Source organism: Nanorana parkeri, unplaced genomic scaffold, assembly GCF_000935625.1.
Source record: "Nanorana parkeri isolate BGI_ZX_2015 unplaced genomic scaffold, ASM93562v1 scaffold573, whole genome shotgun sequence".
Lineage (NCBI taxonomy): Eukaryota > Metazoa > Chordata > Amphibia > Anura > Dicroglossidae > Nanorana > Nanorana parkeri.
Window position 1 is genome coordinate 21,769 of NW_017306841.1, and position 18,475 is coordinate 40,243.

The 18,475-nt window shown below is 42.4% G+C and overlaps 1 protein-coding gene across 1 annotated transcript; it reads left to right on the forward strand.

Moving 5' to 3' along the window:
* Positions 1 to 14,990: 14,990 nt before the first annotated feature.
* Positions 14,991 to 16,234, forward strand: FNDC10 (fibronectin type III domain containing 10). The gene has a single exon (XM_018562357.1). The coding sequence runs from the start codon at positions 15,403 to 15,405 to the stop codon at positions 16,180 to 16,182; it is 780 nt and encodes a 259-aa protein (XP_018417859.1). The 5' UTR covers positions 14,991 to 15,402; the 3' UTR covers positions 16,183 to 16,234.
* The last annotated feature ends 2,241 nt before the right edge of the window (positions 16,235 to 18,475 follow it).

Here is an 18,475-nt window from a genome sequence, read left to right on the forward strand (position 1 = left end):
AGGGTCCCCCATAGCTCTCAATAGTTCCTCCCTCTGACCTCCACCCATTACATGATTCAGCAGTGATGTGGAGGTCATTAGCAGGAACCAATGGGAGCTGCAGGAGACCCAGGTGATTGACACTTCCAGAAGGGACAGTTTCCCCGTGGACTTCCACAGACCACAGAATGTAGACTTCCTAAAGAAATAATTGTCTCCGAAAATGTTTGGTCTCTGTGATGAACGGAGGGTTGTGGAGGACATTGTGGGGGGAACTTACTCAAACTGGAGCAGCCAGAATCAGGGTAATCAATGAGCTTTTATCATCTTGTTCAGCTAACCCTTAAAAATTAAAGCTTGAAGCTGATTAGTTACTATACACAGCTGCTCCAGATTCTATTTGATCCGGTCTTCGTAAATTACCCTCTGGGTGTCAGGGCAGCTCAATACATTAACAGACATGAAATGCAGACAGTTCTCTCATGTGTCTGCAGACTTGCTCTGTCACATGTTGTGCCCTGCATAAAGCTGTCTTCATCATTACAGATGGATGGAGGACCGCTGCTAGACAATGACAGCTGTCAAAGTCTGTGCATGACTGAGAGTGAAGATCACTGATATACTGTACCATAAAGTAAATGTTTTGCATGGTGGGCACTGCCTGATACAGGGACTGGGCTGCAAAAAAAACATTAGCGGTTAGGCGCACTGTAGCTGTCCATCTCTCTCAGCCCCTTGACATTTAGCGTGGAGAGAGATAGGTTCCTGAGACAAACCAATATTTTAGCTTACCATGATGTATACTGTAAAAAAAATGATGAATGTCCATTAAAATATACGTTGCAGTGTGCAAAGCTGGATAACTGATGAAATACTGCACATAATGCATATATAGTAATACAACCCAGCATTCTGAGTGGACCCCTAACCTTGTGAAAATTAAAAGCATTGATCTCCACCCCTGGGTTTTAAAGGGGATAAATAAACATAACACGGTGCAACTGTGTGAACATGTTTAATTCAGTTGCAAGCTACAATTAACCAATCAGTGAACTGCTAAAATATCCTGTCTGCCTGCCATGCTCTGGTGTGTGTGGTGAAGCTTCTGGGCTGCTCAAGAGCGGATTGGTGCAGGAACCAGTGAACACACTGCTCTGCATTTTCACAAGCTCAAAACAAGGCTATTCGGAAATGGAGACCACCAGTAACTTTAGGGATTTTACTAGCAGTATTTGGGATTGAGATTTGGTAATGTCACCACTGTGCTGCTCACTGTCCTCTTGCTGGAGAGAAAGCTGTATCTGAGAACCTGCAGTGCTTTCTGCTTTAGTCATTCTGTGAAACAGAGCTTTCTGCACCTTTCACTCCTGAATATTACCCACCAGTCATAAGGGGGCATCTCTGACATAAGAAAGCAAAACCCTGGTCCAGGATGACCACATCTACACACCAACACAGTGCACACCAAGGTATAGTAAGTCAGTAATGAGGAAAAGAGCAGCTTCAGGAAGCCTATAGGCAATACTGTTGGCTGGTCTTTTGCCCTTCCTTCGTCTTTTTTGGGCATTGCTTGCACAGTGTAGGTCCCCTTTAAAGTAGAACTATGGCCTCCCATTAAAAAATATATATATGTGTATTAGAGCATCTCACAGTTTTCTCACAACATTAAAAGTGCTTCTCACAGTTTTCTCTAAGTTCTCCTGCAGAATAGTGATGAGCCGAACACCCCCGTGTTCGGTTCTAACTCGAACTTTCGAACATGGAAAAAGTTTTAACTCGAACTTAGAACTCAATGCAAGTCTATGGGGGTAGAACTCAAGTATGTGTATATATTTATATATGTATGTGTGTATATATATATATATATAGTTATAAGTCTATTATAACTCTCTATAACTATCTATAACTCTCTATCTATCTGCTGACTGTAACTAACTATACTAGAACCCTCTCTATCTCCTACAGCACACTACATGGGGCTGCGGTGTCAGCAGCCTTATATAGTGTGCTGCAGGGACTTAGCTGTGAGACATGATTGGGCAGAGTCATCGTGACTCTGCCCAATCATGGCTCTACATTTGTACTGAGCCCTGATTGGCACAGTCTTGCACCTGACCTGCGGTCAGGTGCAGGACTGTAGCCAATTACCGTTTTCGGACGGTGCAGTGCATTGTGGGATGTGCCGGGGTCGAACAGACCGCGGACATCCCATAATGTTCGGCGTTCTGCGAACGCTAGAATATGCAATGTTCGAGTCGGACCTATGGTCGACTCGAACAGGCAGCCCATCCTTACTGCAGAATCCCACAAATACCTGTTGATCTTGCCAATGAAGCCCACTTAATGCAGGTTCCTGTAATGATGTGGCAACAATGCTGCACTGTTTCTGAATTCAGAGCAGAGTTGCCACTCTCATTTAGGCTGTATGTGCTTGTACTACAGTGGGTTGAACAAATGTGTGTGGTGTGATGATCCGCATTGTAACTTTTGATTTGCAAGCCTGCAGCTTGTCAGTCAAGTGTGTATATATATATATATATATTGTATATATTAATCACCTTACAAAACACTAATTTGCAAACAGTTTTGAAGATCTGTGAAAAGCAGCTTTGTTATCCCTTTGTGTCAAGTATGGAAAATGTGGCTCATGTTTCATTTGCAGCCTCAACAGCTCTATTTAAGAGTGCGATATAATAAAATTACTGCCTGTCCGCTCTTACGAGCAGGGAGGGTCACTTTGTTCTACCATAAAACAGCGCAAACAGCAAGCAATGCCGCCTGTCGTAGAGCAGATGCATAATCCCCCGAGAAGTTCCCTTTTTATGGTACGGTGACATTTGGCAACGGTACATGACGATCATCAGCCTCTGCTAGAAGCAATAAAACCTTTAAAATATCCTCTCGTAAACGCGGGCATGACTGACAGCGCATCTATTTCCCTATTGTAAGACGGTCGTTGGTTTTTGTGACCTTGTTACTTCTTAAATGGGAACTGAGATTTAAAATACGGGTTCATTTAAAGTGACAGAAAGCACAGGAGTTAAATCTTAAAAATGCATTCAAGTACTTTAACTATAAACAACATTTAAGTTTATTTGTGTATCACTCGCCTATAGATCCTCCAATCATCTCTGAATTAGTGCTGACACTGTCCTTCCTTCTGGAGGGTGGCGACTTTTGTTCCCCATTGTCCCTGTGTGTGTTGTAAAGTAGCCACCGCTCCAAGCTCACTCCCGTGATGGACTACAATCTCAATACAAATGAGCAAACTAAACATGAGATTGTAGTCCATCACATGAGTGAACTTGGAGCGGTGACTATTTTACAACACACACAGGGACCATGGGGAACAAAAGTAGCCCCCCTCCAGAAGGAAGGACGGTGTCAGCGCCAATTCAGAGATGATTGGAAGATCTACAGCCAAGTGATACACAAATAAGATAGATTTTTGTTACTAGTTAAGGTTCTTGAATGCATTTTTAAGATTTAACTAATGAGTGTAGCGTCACTTTAATGTTATTCTAATTTGTCCATTCCTGGGTTACGATAGTCACACCCAAATACAGTATGCTTTAGATTTACCAGCAACTATGTGGCATAAGACTAATAACGTACGCAACCACCAACGTTTTTTGTAATCTTTACACGTATAAGGCTGTACATGTATAGACCTTGATATTGGCAATAGGTTGCTTTGGCACAGAGGCCCTGAATCATACATGTCAATCTGGCGGAAGGCCAAGAAAGAGGGGGTTCCATGCCTAGAAATTCAGGTCTCTCCATTGGTAATGTGGTGGCGGTTGGTGCCATCAAGGTAGATCCACACATAAGGTACACCTTTCTTAATAGTCAAGGTACTTGAATGCATTTTTAAGATTTAACTCCCGAGTTTAGTGTCACTTTAAAATGGTGGCACCTGTACTTAAAGTGCATTAAAACTGGTATTTCGTTCTGTAACATTTACGCTGTCCTTTCTTCATTTTTCCAGTTGTAATGAATGACCTTTCTTTCTTTGGGTGAATCTTCATTTTTTGTGTCCCAACATCACCCGTTTTCTGCTTACCTGTAAATACATTGGGCTTCTATGTAATTTGGGAGAATGGATCCTGCAATCACTGAAGCCTGATTGTAGCTGCCAACAGAGCACTTCTTAAGCCCTTAATGATGTAAGGTAAAAACAAACTTTAATGCGGTAGTAAACCGCCAACACAAAATGTAATTAGTGGGCCCCAAGGAGGTGTTTGCCATAATGGGCTAGTATGCATAACTTATTAGCACAATATGGCTGACTTGTCTTGCAGGCGATGCCCTCCAGCGCTGTGATGTCAATGCTCTCCTCAGTTTTTGGCGATTCCATCTTCTCCCGGTTCTCTTCTGTTTTCAACGCCTTCAGCCTCACCATTGGCCGGGCTGGGATAAGGCAACTCCTGCCCATGCACACAGGAGTTACTTCATCTCGACACAGGACCTTGCCAAGCGTGCGCATGCGGCTCAGTGCACACAAACACTCACAGGCAAGGAGGAACAATTATGACAGAAGAGATATACACCGTCTCCCCAGCCCAAAAATGAGGTGGGCTCTATCTGACTTGCTGCAGCTTCTAATGCATGATGTGAGAAGCTCACTTTTTGCAGTGAAATCAGAGTAAGCTATTTCAGTCCAGGAAGGGAGCCGGTACAACTGTATAAGACTGCAGGGAAGGCCGGAGTTCAGCTTTAAACAAACCTGGTACTCTTGTTGAACACATGTAAAGTAAATCCCAGCATAACACTTCATGGTCTAACTGTCTAAGTGAGATACAGCACATCCATAAAAAAATGACAATTGTTTGGGAACCAGCCTCCTCTTTCCGAAAACAAATCTGCTTACTAATGCGTCCTGCATAGCGATCTGCCAGTTCTGTGCTGAAAAGCTACAGATGAGTCGGGTGGGAAGATTATGTGGAGGTATTGTAATAATTCCTGCCAGACCGTGGGCATGTGAATGAAATAAAGACACTACCCGAGGTGTGCGGGGAGGCTACTGATTCAGAGCCCTCTTGTATAAGTCAGACGAAGCGGGGGTATCCACGCTTTTCTAGGCAGCAGCACCGGTGAGTAATCGAGACACTATGCTTGGAAAGAAACTATAGCAACTCGCTCTTTGCATCATTGTGAACCCTGCAGGGCTGGCTACGTATTCATCACTGTGCGCCTGTGTGCGCGTTTTCTCATAGAAACCAGACAATTCTCCACATGAATTCAGAACTGACGAGATTTGCGCACAAATCACAATTTTCTGGCACCCGCTGCAACGTCAGCATTGTGACTTCTAAACAATGCCTATGCAACAAGCAATAATCAGCCCTATTTACTGCGAAAGAAAAGAAATGTCACAAAGATGTTAAAGTGTATGTAAACACTAACAATCAGCTTCTCTTATTTCCTACTTGTGTTTTGTTAAAGGAGTTCTAAAGTCCCAGCATATGCTATCCTGTTATAACATCAGCATTGTAATAGGAATACAAACCAGAGTTGTTTTTGATAATGCAAACAAAGCTTACTTTTATGTAGTGAGTGCTGCCTTCCGTCCAGGGCAGCCATCAGAAATGTTGGGGTCCCTTACACAGATTTAGGCCCGGGCCCCCTTGCCCCCTACCAACACTGCACAGGCCTCCACTGGCTGTCCAATCGAGTCTGCCCACTCACCATCCCTCCGGGGCCTTCAGTGCAGCTACTTTTATTTTAACACTATTGCAACTTATTTAATGAAATTGAAATGTGTATTCCAACGCACAGATCACACTGACTCTGCTGGGGTGGCAATGCTCAGGTCACGCTAACTCTGACGGGGTGACACCGCAAAGGTCACGATGCCTGCTGGGGTGACACCGCACAGGTCACACTGACTCTGCTGGGGTTGCAATGCTCAGGTCACACTGACTCTGCTGGGGTGACACCGCACAGGTCACACTGACTCTGACGGGGTGACACCGCACAGGTCACGCTGACTGCTGGGGTGACACAGCACAGGTCACACTAAGTTCCGTCTGCCTATCATGTTTAGAAACTTCCTGGATTCCCAGTATGCTTTGCATCTCTTTCCCTGCTGCTTTGCATCTCTTTCCCTGCTGCTTGATCTCCATTTCTCAAGATTACATATCCCATCATGCATTGCTTCCAGCAAGCACTGATAATGTCACATTGGACGGACATTGAGTTTAGTTCAGAAAGCACTTAGAGTGGTGACACCAGGAAACTGATATTCACAGGGCTGAGTAAAATTGTGTCAGTGCATTGAGGAAGTACAGCCTATGAGCATCTTCAATAAATATGTTTACAAACGTATTAGGAGTGGGATAGAACATATGGGAATTCGATACAGAAATACACAAGTACTTATTTGTCGTTTTTGACCACAGATTCCCTTTAGGCAATATGCTGATCTCCCCAGTTATTTTTCTTTATTATTATAAAATGACCAATACAATTTCTTATGATACCCTATTGAGAAGTACATGTTGATATAGGATTTTGTGAGCTCTGTATTGCTCCCTCTCTTATGTATCAGCTCTCTAGCAGCTCCTAGATAGCAGCTGTGAAAATTCGGTGTAAACTCCAAAATCACGTTGTGTGAATTATGGATCTTAAAGCTGGTTACTATATAGTTAACATTACAGCCCTGTAGTTTTGCTGATTTCATAAAGTCGGGAAAGTATCTGCCATAAACTAGATTGCCCTATTAACTAATTCTTCTAAACCTTTTTTTTTTTCTTTTGAGATGGAAAAGCCCCTTCTAAGGGGAACATCAGGATAGACTTATGGAAGATGCCCTTCTTTTTTAAACTGCAAGCTCCGGGGCTTTCATTTCCATTTTACTACTTAAAGTGAACCTGTGATTAGCCGATGCAGTGCATAGTTCACTTTAATACGAACCCCTCCAACAGCTTATATTTACCGCCTATTAAGGGCCAGTTCACACCAAGTGCGGTGAGTTCCAGAGCGTCAGCTGCTGGAATGCACAGCAATCGCACACTAAACTCCCCCCTTCGTACTGGGGTAGGAGGGCGCGTGGCGGTGCACTGAAGTCATTGGACGCGTGGCAAAACATTGCATGTGTTCCGGTCCAGTGCAAACGCAAAAAAATAGAGCATGCAGAATTGATTTGCATTCACACTGGACTGGAACGCAGGAAATGTTTTGCCATGCATCCAAAGGCACGGCGGGTGGGTGGAGGTGGGGCTTGGCTGCAGTGACATTTACTTAAATGCAGCAACTACTGCGCTGGAACACATCGCAATTGGTGTGAACTGGCCATAACTCCTACAGTGCTATTGTCGAGAGTGAAGAGAAATACTCAATGCTTTTATTATAGAGGGGCACGGGTCTCACTCTCCTTCCACCCACCTGACAGAACTGGTGCTTTGTGATTGGCTGTTCACACACCAGCGCCATCACATGGGAGCAGGGGGGTATTATCAGCATTGTGTAAGCTTTAGGAAGGTGATATCAACTTGGAGTTACACAAAGCTTCTTCTTGGTCTTGCTGGTTAACAGAGCAGCTTAAAGAAGAACTCCAGGAAGTTTTTTTTATTAACCCTTGCAGTAAGGCTACCCCCACACTGCAAGGGTTAAGTGCGTTTTTTTGCGTCTAGGTCAAAAAGAAAAGTTATACTCATCCGATGCTCTGAGCCTACTTCTTCTTAGTCCGGTCCTTCCAGAGTCTCTCCCCCTCCTCTGCAGTGGTCTACGGTTCTGTAAATCATCACATCTATACAAAGTGTATAGGTGTAAGGACGCTGAGGAAGATTCCAAAGCTGCTGCAGAGGAGAAGTCAGGCTAGAGGTAGCGGCACGACAGCTGGCTGGCTCGGAGCTTCGAGTAAGTATATCTTTGCTGCAAGGGCTAACAAAAAGTTTTCCTTGAAGAGCAAAGAAAAGGTACATATAAGATGCCACATGGGCTGGCTTTAAAGAGAACCTGTTGCTTTAACCATTATAGGCAAAGCACTGGTTGACAAACCTGAAACGGACATGCAGCCAGTGAAGTCTGAATTCCCAGGTGCATACCTGTATGAGGGTAAGTAAGGATGAATTTAATAGCCATGTAGCTTACATTTTCAAAAACACGTCCTCACTGACAGCTTTCATATTTTTATTTGACATGTTCTCTTTAGGACAGGCCATCTTTCATAGTAAGATCACAATTCTGCAAATGTATATTACTGGTGACTTTAAGGATGTCTTAGAATGCATAGAAAAAAATCCACACGGACTGCAAATGAGCAACAGGGCACAGATCAAAGTATTTCTGTAGAGGAGATTATTTTCTCCAATTATACGGAATGGATATATATATAAGAGGATTTGAAACTTAAGAGGATTCATGCTTCACTATGCTGTTCAAAGCCATTACATATCCATCATAGTCATTGTCTTCTGGAAATGTCTTTTTGTTTTCATTTATTCGGATCTTGTAAAAAATGAACAGTTAAATGTAACTCTTCCATCATGTACAAAGGACGATATCCATGTGTGAGCCGGCTCCGGTCTGTGCCCAAGGGCGTTGCAATGTCAAGGCTGTAATAGAAAGCCCTAACCCTTCAATTGTCCTTGTTTAGCCTTTAATATTTGATTAGGTAAAAGTGAATGCCTTGGTAGCTTTGTGCCACCGTCCCTTCTGCCCCAGTTACGCCAACATAGTAGATGCGCAAAGCATGCATGGGAAAAGGGGGGAGCAGAGTTCTGACTCTTTTAAACAGTGATTGTTAATGCTTGTCCTCACCAGGTACCCATTCTCAATACATTGTTGAGTAATCGACCAATAATCTGAGTGTTACATTAACCCTTTAACACACAAGATAAGTATGGGCAGCCCTTAAGCATTTTCATTATATCTGGTGGGGGTTAAAAGGGTAAAAGCAATGATTTCCAGATACTCCTGACAAGAGAACTAGTCAGTTTTTTGGGAAAAGGACAATGAAAGATGATTTGGAATTGCATACTAAGCATACTGTTGGATTTACATTGCAAGTTAATATAACATATGAAGTGGAACTTGTTATATTCATGATGCTTTGACAAGATTGGCTCGTCCCACACTCTCAGTGCAACAAGCTGGGGTATGGGGTCAAAGCTAAAGGAGGATGTAGCAGTCTAGCCTTTACATCCCCAACAAGGAAAGATATGTACGATCTGCCCCTCACTGTCCTGTGCAGTCCCCCCTTCTACCCCAGTTCCCTGGATAGCCTTAAAAAAAGACCTCAGTGCAGAAGAAAACAACCCTTCCAGTAGGACTACCTCTGCCGTGCAAGGGTTAAATGCTTGTTTTCATCTAGGGTCTAAATACCTAGACCTTCAGAGGTCCATTTTGTTTGCTATACTTTTAGCATTTGTATGTGTGGGTTGATGTGTGCCACACCTGGCAGCCACTTGTTGGTTGTGTGGACATCTTGCTCTGATTATCAGCCCTATTCCAATAAGACTGAAGATCACCACAAATCATAAACGTTTCTGACACAGATAACACTTAGCTACTGGAGGGATATGGAGTGTGTGCAGAATTGTAACCTGGATGAGTTAGCCTATTGCAGAGATAACAATCTAGGGAATTCATTGCACTGCCCTATCAATTCAGTCAATGAATGGCCTCAAAATGTACAAATTGCCACTCAACCATCCACCAGTTGGAGGTTTTGCATTCTGGAGATTTTTCCTGCTGTAACGTTGATCCACATTAAACGTTACATCAAAGTAAAATGTTGAAATTAATTGTCGATTTATTGCATGACTGAAATGATTTTTACGCAGCGACAAAAATAAAGACATACTTGGCACTGTTTCTGATAACCCAGCCACCAGCTGTCTTCCTGTGTTGTGCTGAGTTGCACTTGGACGGAGGCTATGCTGGGATAAGCAGTGTTACCACAAATAGATGCTTTTTTGAAAAGAATAGAAAAAACAGACATTCATTTTGCTGCAAAAATGAACAATGATGGTTCATGGTTTTAACAAGTGTCCCCTGGAAGAGTGCATTTGATTTATCATCATGTGTGCAGTCGCTCTTCTTCAGCTGCATGTTTTAACTAAGTAGTTTTCAAACAATAAACCAATAAATCCTTTATACTGATTCTGCTCTGTGTAAGCTGGACTCTGTGTAAGTATGATGACGTCAAAGGGGATGGGCACAGATATCAAAATGAATAGGTGTCAGGTCCTGGACAATGCTGTCAACTGAGGAGAAGTATTGGGGGAGTAAAATATACTCTTCCCAATACTTAGAGCCAGCATGGGGCACTGCAACTGTCATGCACCTGCTTCATACTGAGAGCTGAATGATCATGTGACCACTGATCACTCAGCTCACGGTCTCTTCCCCTGCAGAGAGTGGTGACTGTCATTCAGGGATTCCTCCCTCCCCTCTCTGTTTCTCCAGCACTCATTGCAGGGACATACGGGGAGGGGGGGTGCACAGCTTGTTCTGGCTCTAGAGAGGCAGAGCCAGCTGTCAATCAGGCAGCCGGTGGATCCCAACAACATTGTTGGGATCCTTCCTGGCTGCAGTGTGGCTCTGTGCGGTCAGTATATAGCGGGAAGTAGCCTGCTATATGCTGACTTTGGATCATGGGAGTACATTAGTAAATGTACTCCTGTGACCCAAAAGAGAAGCAAAGCCAAAAAAAAAAGTGGTAACTGGTTGCAGTTCTTATTAAAGGAAAACTGTCACAATCACATATTAAAAGTAAAAAAATGGGGAAATTAGTTGTGGTTTTATAATATTGAAACACGGCCTCTTATTATTGCCTATACTATTCATTGAAACAGGAATTGACAGAGGGCAGGGCAAATTAGGGCAGGCTTACCACTTACAGTGCCCTCCTCCATCATTGAGGTATGTGCTCCACCTTTTCATTCCATCTACTGCCTCTGCTATCTTTTCTTGGTCTTCTTAGAGGTCCAGTGTCTTTCGTCTTTGCTCATTGGGTGACCTCTGATGAAGCAACTCCTCTGCATGTGTATTGGAGTTATAGGGTCTCGATACCCAAGTCCATGCTCAGCATCTTACAAAGTCAATAGTGTGCACAGCACTGAGCAGAAATTTGATAGCAGACCTCTAAAGCAGATGAGACTCTTTTACCGAAAAACTCTGTTATCAAATCTTTTGTTTCTAAATGTAGTCATGTGAAAAACTAGGTATACCCCATGAAAATTGTAGACCTTTTCAACATATTTGAACTACAATTTCCCAGCAGGGCTTACCGATAAAGGTGATATACTTCAACACATAGCATAAAATTGGCATCATGTATTTATTGTCATAATCTAAATTTAAGAAAATGCATAACCATTAAAATGGAAAAAGAGACACCCCTACTTTTACTTACTGGTAGCCAGTTTAAAAACAATGCCTACAAGGGGCAATACCAGCTTCTGTGGCCAAGGTTGTGCTTACTTTTTTCACAGCACACCATTGCATCTGTTGATATTTTTGTTGCATAAATGATTTAAAGGGCAACATTTGTGTTTTTTTTTTTAAATGTAAGCATATCATTTTTATTTGTAGACATTGAATAAAAAGATCTATTTTTTGCTTGTTCAAAAATGTTGAAAAAGTCAACAATTTCAGTGGGGTGTACATTTTTCACATGACTGTATAGTATGTAGACTGCATAGTATGTATAGTATGGGAAACATGTATTGGTTACCTTCAATAAAAACGATATCACAAAATGATTAATAGATCCAGAGATAAAAGCAAATGTCTGTCAACCATGGTCATGCCCACTCACACTCAAGAGTCTACTCTTGGTTAGTTACTCCCCCCCCAATGCATTAAAGAACTGATAAAGAAGCTCAACAAGTATAAGGAGGTGGGCCTAAGCTCAATTTTTAGATGAAAAGACAAGGTTTGCATAGAAATGCAGCTGTCCGTGTCTCTGAATCTGTTGAACATTTTGACTTTTTTTTTTTTGATGGTAACCTTCACTTATGTGTTTTTACATCATATGTATAGTTTGAATAGTCCAGGTTTGTGAAAATATTGCTGACCCCGGCCCTTGTTGTTGTCCCCACATTTCCAGGAGCTGCTGTGTCGCCCATTGTTGCTTGTTGCCAGTTTGGTCTGCTTTCCCACTGTGCACACATAACCACAAGTTGTCTTCCCAAAAGGTACCCTTAAACTGCTCCTTGCCTTTGTTTCAGTTTCACCACCATTCAGTTTTTCCACCATGACCAAGAAAAGAAAACCCTGTGTGCTCCCGGTCACACAGGGAAAGGTTGCATGCACCATGCCCCCTTTCCCCATACCCAGAAGTGGGTATTTCACCTAACTCCTGGCAGCATTATGCAGTGGCGCAGAATACATGCAGCTGATGGGGGGAGGAGGGTACTAAGTGACCGCTTTACTTTGTCCTATGTGGACAAATTAAATGGGTAACTTTGATCAGTGATGTTAATGTTTAGATAGGCAATGAACACATAGAGGAGAATTTATCAAAACGGGAGCAGACAAAATCTGGAGCAGATTTGCACTGCAACCAATCAGCTTCTATCTCTAATTTTCAAATGTCAACTGAGCAAACTAAAGAGAGATACTGATTAGTTACTATGGGCAACTGCTCCAGGTCATCTCTTCCCCAGTTTTGATAAATTCCCCCCATAGTTAGTTTGCCTAGATCAGTGGAGCTCAACTTGTGATATCCCGGGGGGGCACATAAGGCTAACTAGTGCTACCTTGGCAAAGGTTGGCCAGCTCATAGACTTGCACTGTGAAAAGGACCAGTAAAGCACAATCATTGTGTAGCACTGCTAAGCTGAAAGAAGAGTTTATCAGATGTTATCACCAATTACAGCTGTCCCTGTGTACACTTATAATTACAAACTATACATTGAAACAAATGTTTTAAAATGTTAACACATATTGATAACATTTATCTAATGCAACTTTTATTTAGAAATAAGCATCTGCTGGGTTGCAACTGGCAATCTCTGGGGTACTCTTTCTATATACTTTGGCATATTAACCTCTCAGAACAGTGATCACTTTAACTAAACATTAACACCGTGTTGACTAATGTTAAAGTAATATTAAAGTCAAAAGGTTTTTGAGCTATTTGAAAGGCTGATTAAATCACTTCCAATGGATGCAGCTTCTTGATGTTTAAAAGTTTTCATTTCCTGCAGAATCAGCTGGTCCCCTAAGCACTGGTCCTGCTAACCTGTATTATGGTGGCTCCTTCCCCTTGCAGGGTCCTATTGAGCCACCCTTGTGTGTGCTAGTAGTGTGTGTCTCCACAAGCACACAGACACAGCAAGGCAAAGCACTCTGCTCTCCTTCCTTTTCTCTTCTCTAAGGTGGTAGATGGACAACTGCTGGAGACTGTTCTGTCCCTAGTGATCTTGTACTTGACAGGAAGTTCAGGTAAGCCATGCTGAGTTGGAGCTGTTTGGAAACATAATGACTGTAAGCCATTTGGGTAAAAATATAAAGAAATGCTTTACAGGGCAATGTATATTTGTTTGATCTAGATTCATCAAACAGATTAATAGTTTAATACTACTTCAATGTTTAAAGTGATAGTTACATACATTAGTCAGGCTGAAAAAAAGACACATGTCCATCAAGTTCAATCTAACTGATGACTCTACTAAGAGGGTTAATCTGCCATAGTGTATAGAAAGAGTACCCCAGAGATTGCCAATTTCAACCCAGCAGATGCTTATTTCTACTGGAGTACGCGGTCCAGTTCTGGTCACCAGTACTAAGACAAGATGTCCTTGAGTTGGAAAAAGTCCAGCGGAGGGCAACCAAACTAATTAGGGGTATGGAGGACCAGAGCTACGAGACAAGGCTACTAAATTTAAACATGTTCACATTGGATGTGAGGAGATTAAGGGGGATATGATTTCCATGTACAAAATGTTTAATGGTGGTAACAACATTAGCGATAAACTGTTTAAAATTAACTCCATTACAAAAACTAGAGGCCACCACCTAAAATTGGTGGGAAAAAAATTCCAGCACAAGGGGCGAAGGGGGTTCTTCACAGTAAGATCAGTTAGGGTCTGGAGCTCACTGCCACAAGCGGTGATTTCAGCAAAGAATGTGGAATTATTCAAGAAACGTTTGGACGATTTCTTAAGGGACCGTCATATACAGGGGTACAGGTACTCCTAGAAAGAGATCCTAATAGGTTGGACTTGATGGACTAATATCTTTATTCAACCTCAAATACTATGTAACTATGTAAAATAACTGTACAATCAAATAATGTGTCACAATTAGTTCATTTGTATAACCTTGTAACACAATTCTTACTCATTGCTGTGTTTCTATACATGGGGGAGGATTCATCAAAACTGGAGCAGACACAATCTGGAGCAGCTGTGCATGGCAACCAATCAGCTTCTCCGTTCAGTTTGTTCAGTTAAGATTTGAGAATGAATAGAGAGAAGCTGATTGGTTGCCATGCATAGCTGCTCCAGATTGTGTCTGCTCCAGTTTTGATGAATCCTCCCCCATGTATAGAAACACAGCAATGAGTAAGAATTGTGTTACAAGGTTATACAAATGAACTAATTGTGTCCAGATTTTGTCTGCTCCAGTTTTGATAAATTCCCTTCATTGTATATAAAATAGCAAACTCCACACCAAATAAAACTAATGCATTAAGATCCCTGCCCGACATGTACATACAATGTGATATACAGGATTAATAACATCACCTTTCCCCCAGGATATCTTTCACAGTGTGAATAATCCTCCCTGGCTGCTCCTCTACTCTTTCATGATGTTGCAGCTCATACACACACATTACACAAAGCAGGAAGCTATTGATCACCACATAGAACCTTTCCCACTGACACCACAATCTGCATTACACAGGTTAATTAGCACTACAGGGCAGGTTATGTGTGGTCTGGACAGAGCCCATTGTCTTGCCAGTTTCATGGTCTGTCAATCCCACGTGATCTTGAAAAGAGCATTGGCAGGGTGGTAACGCATGGGTTAAATCCCACTGTGTTTCTATTGGCTGCTGATGGTAGGCTGCACAGAATACGCTGCATGTAACGAGCATCAAGGGGGAGACGCAGACCTAATTCAAGTTAATATGTCCAAAACGTGGCTGCTTCGGGTTATAAAAGCTGGCACCTTGGAGCTACGTGCTGTGCCTGGCACCTGGGGAGCGGAGTTACCCTGCATCCGCTGGGCTCTGCCTAATGGCTGCTGGACATGCAAAGGGACATCACAGCTTGTGACAGATGGAGAGACTGCTGCAGCTACTTAGCAAGCCCTACTGATAGCCAAACAACATGCCTCTACTCACATCCATGGAGATCGACCTTCATCTACATCTAGAGCTCTCATCCAGGGTCAACCCTTGAAGATCTCCTGGGCCAATCTGAAGATCTATGCCTGGCATCGCAGGATCTGCTGTCAACCACAATGATCCGTTTGTATTTCGGGACCTTTCAGCCTTTGCTGCTTCTTTGCCTCTTTGACTGGAGCTCCCTGCCTGTTGAAGGGGAAAAGCTCCCTGCTGGTCCTCGGGGAAGACTAGCATCCTCTGGGTTGGAGCCTTCAAATGCAGGATCTGCTTTAGTCCAGCGCTTCAGGAGAGGAACTACCTCGGTTAATATAACCAGGCAAGTAAGCCACCCTAGCTCATCGCCCAATGAGTCTGTGTGCCCCTATAAAGTGTTCAGTGAGGGCCAAGCAAACTACAAAAGCTTGTGTTTCAGGACCATGGCTAGCGATTTCCACTGCGACCAAAGAAACTGCCAGCTGCACAGTTCAGGGAGGTCTTTGTTGGCCAACGTGCTGAGGAACAGCAGTGTCCTCCTACAATGGCAGCCACCCGCTCTTTATAGATCTGACCTGAAAGGCTTTTTAATCAACTGCTCATGGAATGGCACTTATACTCGTTTCCAGTGTGACAGTGTCCAGCTTGGCATCAACTGCAGGGACTACCTCCTTACCAATGTCCATGATAATGTCAGGTACAGGATCTGCCTACAGACTCTCTACACTAACAGGACGTCTGTGGAGGAGTGTGTGGACTTTGTGGTGGAACCGGTGGGGATGCAGGATATTGTCATTGCCATGACAGCAGTTGGGGGTTCCATATGCGTGATGCTGGTCATCATTTGCCTGCTAGTGGCCTACATTACGGAGAACCTTATGCACCCCACCTTCATGCACCCTTCTGCTAAAAGGGGGACATGACTCACCAGCCAATAACATTTTCTTCTCTGCTGTGTAATTTATGATAGGTTAGTCACATTGTTCCTTAACTGAGATGATCTTAGATATATATCTTTGTACCAAGAGTTCTACCCATTTTGAATTGTTTTCCTACCATAAAATCCTCAACTATCTTCATCCCAGGTTGAGCAATGCATGCAGGGATTGCTCTCCTTTGTCCATAGAGAAGAGAATAAGCCCCTCTAATGTATTGGAAATTATGTGTTTGAGTACGAGTACTTCCAATGCTAAAAAGAATTCGCTTTTTTTCTCTCCATGTAACACGTATATATCAGCTAATAGTGGAAATCAAAGCTGTGTTTGCATGACTTGGCCATCAGCACGCAATAGTTCGGTCATTCAGAGATCTGCCGGTTGATAAAGCACTTGCTGCACGCCTGCAACTTTTAAACCCAACTTGCGGTGGGGGGGCATTGTATCTTGGTACACATGAATTATATAATAGTTCCTTTTTCTGTGGGCAAATGAAATTATCCTTCAACAGTATCAGAAATGTCCAAATGTGTTTGAAAATCCATGAAAACAATAATAAGCCCTTCTAATACTCATGCAAGCTCCATGTTGCTTACGTCACAACCCCTGTACAACATGATTAACATTAGTGATATCAGTTGCATGGCTTGCAGCAATTGCACTGTCTATGGCTGCCAGTAGTAATGAAGCAGAAAAGTGGACTAGCTCACTGTGAAATTTTGAAATGTTTGCCAAACAACACTCCATTGTACATAAGGGACTACTGTAAGGCCTGTGATTCTGTTACCGGTGAAAATCCAAGATTTCCAGTATGTATCTCTTGCCTGTTGTTCAGCTGGAAGTTCTGAGACTAGCTATTCCAAGCGGAATAAATACAATGGACCTATGAAGTTAGACAAGGCACAAAGTAGTGATTATGTAAAATGCACAGTATGTCATAGAGACCAATTCACCTTTCACTGGTCTGACTAGTTAACATAAAGCTGATTGGTTGCAAGGGGTTAGTGCACTTGACCTATCATCACTGTACTTTGCATTACCTTATAAAATAAGTTTACTTGGCTGCCTTTGCTTAGCATTTAGATATGTGGAAATCAAAATGTCATTTACGGTGTGCATACACAGTACAGCAAAGTTTGTTTCTTTATCCTTATTTCCTGTATTTATATAGAACCAATGTACGACGCAAAGCTTTAAAAATAACACAGATCCATTCACATCAGTCATTGCCCCCTGCAGAGCTCACAATTGCAGATCACTGATACATCCAAAGATGTACTCTTCTCATAGAAACAAATAATATATTTTTTTGGGGGGGTTGCAAACAAGTCCAAAGAGAACATAAAACTCCAAACCGATGGTGTCTCAGGTGTAATTTAAAACCCATTACCCAGAGTTGTAAGCAAATGGGCCACCTATGTAGCCACCATGTCTTCTGCATATAAACTAGCCATAGGCACAACTTCATGTACACCATGTGATAATACTAATGCACAGTCTTTAAACCTTTCCCCTATGTACACGTGGCCATGCATTTGCTTCCAATCTATAGTCTGTCAGATATTCACTTCGTACAGGTTTAATCCTTATTTGTCAGAAATATATTATTCTGACCATTAGACACAATGAAAGGTGTTTGTAGTATAGAATGATTGCTCCACTACCATGCAATGTGCAATACAAGAAATCTTTTGATGAAAAGCACAGAGACCTGGATGGTAAGATAAAGAACAAAGTTCAAAGTGTGGTGACTCATAAAAAAGAATGTAATCATCAACTTTAATGCTTGTGAGAGTTCCAAACTGAAGATATGTGAAATAGGCTTGGTTTCCATAGGTTAGTTCACGTCATAAATCATTGCTTATTGCTCTGCTGTAATAAATAACCTTGTTTGTACATTTTGAAGGAAAAAAACAACAGCTGTACTGTGTCTGGACTCCTGTAAAGGTTGCAGCTCAACCTTTTCAGCAGTACCAATACACATTTGGCTAATTCAGTAATCAGAAAATAGACCAAAGAAATGTGGAGGTGGTGCTTCAAAACCTGACAGCCTAGAAATGCTTAGACTGAACTCCGGCCAGATATTGCAGGCACAAACTGATACAGATCTGTATTTAAATGTATTTTTTGTAATGTAAGCAGTGCAAGTACTTACATTTGACTTGGTATCCACCTCTTGTAATCCCTCTACACCAAAGCTCAGGGTGATAGAGGGAGAAGCAGCACAAAGGGCCAATCAGTTATATTGCAGGGCTCATGCTCTAATAAGGAATGTGCTAAT

Coding starts and splice junctions, on each gene's coding strand:
- FNDC10 (XM_018562357.1), top strand. CDS start 15,403: ATGATCCGTTTGTATTTCGGGACCTTTCAGCCTTTGCTGCTTCTTTGC.